The sequence below is a fragment of the Acanthisitta chloris genome, unplaced genomic scaffold (genome assembly GCF_000695815.1).
Source record: "Acanthisitta chloris isolate BGI_N310 unplaced genomic scaffold, ASM69581v1 scaffold4137, whole genome shotgun sequence".
Taxonomy (NCBI): Eukaryota; Metazoa; Chordata; class Aves; order Passeriformes; family Acanthisittidae; genus Acanthisitta; species Acanthisitta chloris.
Window position 1 is genome coordinate 1 of NW_008683035.1, and position 2,063 is coordinate 2,063.

Below are 2,063 nucleotides of genomic sequence, written 5' to 3' on the forward strand. Positions count from 1 at the left end.
GGAAGGGAAGGGAAGGGAAGGGAAGCCCTGCTGTGAGCCAGCAGACACATCTGGCAGCTGGTGTCCCCTCCAACAGCATCTGCTCAGACACAATGCCATGGGACTGTACCTCGAGGCCTGCTTCACCAGGTGGACCACGGAGTCCAGGTTCTCCTCCTGGGCCAGGATCACCCTGAGGAAGAAGCAAAAAAGGGTGAACTATTTCCTGGGCAAGGCTGGCAATGCAGCCTCTGGTGCTCAGGGCTCCTCCGGACCCCCTCATGAGGCCCAGTCCTGCTAAGCATGGCCACCATCCTGGCACAGCTGAGCTTAGAGCGATGGAGCAAGCTGAGACTGAGCAGGTGTCATCCCCAGCACACCTGGAAGGGGTGTGGGAGGGGGATGCTGACCCCACGGGCGGTACAGAGTCTGCTTACCGGTTCCCCCTTCTCTCCTTTGGTTCCTTGCACTCCTTTTGGTCCAAGCTCACCTCTTCCTCCCTGTTCGATGGAAGGAGAAACAGACCCGGCATGGAGCACATCTGGATGTGCTCAGGCAGAGGCACTGCTGCATCACAAACACATGCCTGCTTGGCCTGGGAGAGCATCCTCTAAACCAGCAGCTCAGAGCAGAGCAAATAAACAGTGTTTACACAGGCATTAACTAAAAGAAAAGAAGTTCTGCAGTACATTTTTTAGATGGTTTCAAAAGGAGGTGGGCTTGGGAGATACAGCCAGGCTCTGCAGCTGCAGGGAATAGCTAGGGCAGCTGCTGGCTGCTCCTCAGCCATGCACCTGGACGGCTGAGAGACAACTACTCAGTGTTTCAGTTGGTACAAACAAAAAACAGGTGATGGAGACAAATAGACTCACCTTGGGTCCTGGCTGCCCCTTCTCACCCTTGTCACCCTGTGAAGGGAGAGGAGGGAGAGGTCAGCATCTGCACTGTGCACGTGTACACCTGAGATATGCAGTGAGGGCCAAGAAGCTGAACAGCTCGTGTAGCTTCAGGCTGCTGGTTGGGGTGGTGGGCACAGCCACCTCCCCATCACCATGACTGAGGCTGAGGTCCCAAGCACTACTGCCAGGAGACTGATGGAGCTGTGGCCAAGTTCAGTCCTGGTGTTCAAACCCATTATCTCTTCACAGGCTCCATGTTTCTGTGACCCTGATAATTTTTCGTCCTCCTTCCCTCTTATCCCAGGCTGCTCATCTTCAACAGCACCATCCACAGAAACAGACTTCCTCATCTGCTGGATGAGGCATATGTACCTGCGGTCCTCTGGGTCCAGGGTAGCTAAAGCCAGGTCTGCCTCTGTCACCCTTAGGTAGAAGAAAAAGACCTGTGAGACATCAAACCTGGCATTTCTGACCTGGCAATGCCAGTGACAGTCACAGCCATTTCCATTTTCTCTTGGGGTGACATACAACCAGGACCCAAGGCTTCTACAGCTGGCCCTGAAGCACTGGGAACAGCTGTGTGGAGCAAGAATTCTCAGGGCCTTGGAGACGTCACCCCTGAATCTGTGCAGGGTGAGGGGTGTTAAGCAGAACTGCCTTGGCTAGAGCAATACCTACATCTCTGCCCCATAGGGAGGCTCAGGTCTGATTCTGTTTCTGAGAGACACAATGGAAACTGAGTTTTGTTTTTTCTTTTTCTTTTAATTAATACATTAATAGGAACACAAACCCACCCTCCCAAATACAGAGTTCCATTCATGAACTTTACCTTTGGTCCTGGTGGTCCAGCGTCACCTCTTGGGCCCAAGTCACCAGGGTCTCCACGTGATCCCTGCAGGACAGTTTTGGGGAGGGTGAGGGGAGCAGGTGAGGATGTTCCCTGCCAACCCTCAGCCACACAGGGGACCGTGCTGGAGAAACCTGCTCTTGAGATGGTGCTGCAGGACCATTTCCCTTCGCAATGGATTTACTGTGATAGTGACTGTCTCAGCACTTGGGTTCCTGCGCTCCATAGAGCCACATGGATGTCATGGCACTACTGCCATAGTGGGGAGCTGGACTAACCACAGACCCAGGACAACTAGATGGGGCTTGTGGAGCCCCATCTTCTCTTTCCCCAGTGAC

The 2,063-nt window shown here is 53.8% G+C and overlaps 1 protein-coding gene across 1 annotated transcript in view; it reads right to left on the reverse strand.

The window, feature by feature from the left end:
- Positions 1 to 109: 109 nt before the first annotated feature.
- COL6A2 (collagen, type VI, alpha 2) overlaps positions 110 to 2,063 on the reverse strand; it is a gene marked incomplete at its 3' end in the record, with an annotated part of 10,716 nt that continues 8,762 nt past the window's right edge. The window contains exons 17-21 of the mRNA XM_009078744.1: positions 1,708 to 1,770; positions 1,251 to 1,301; positions 852 to 887; positions 417 to 479; positions 110 to 172 (exon numbers count right to left, since the gene is read on the reverse strand). Coding sequence (XP_009076992.1) covers positions 110 to 172; positions 417 to 479; positions 852 to 887; positions 1,251 to 1,301; positions 1,708 to 1,770 — 276 coding nt within the window. The remainder of the gene's footprint in view (positions 173 to 416; positions 480 to 851; positions 888 to 1,250; positions 1,302 to 1,707; positions 1,771 to 2,063) is intronic.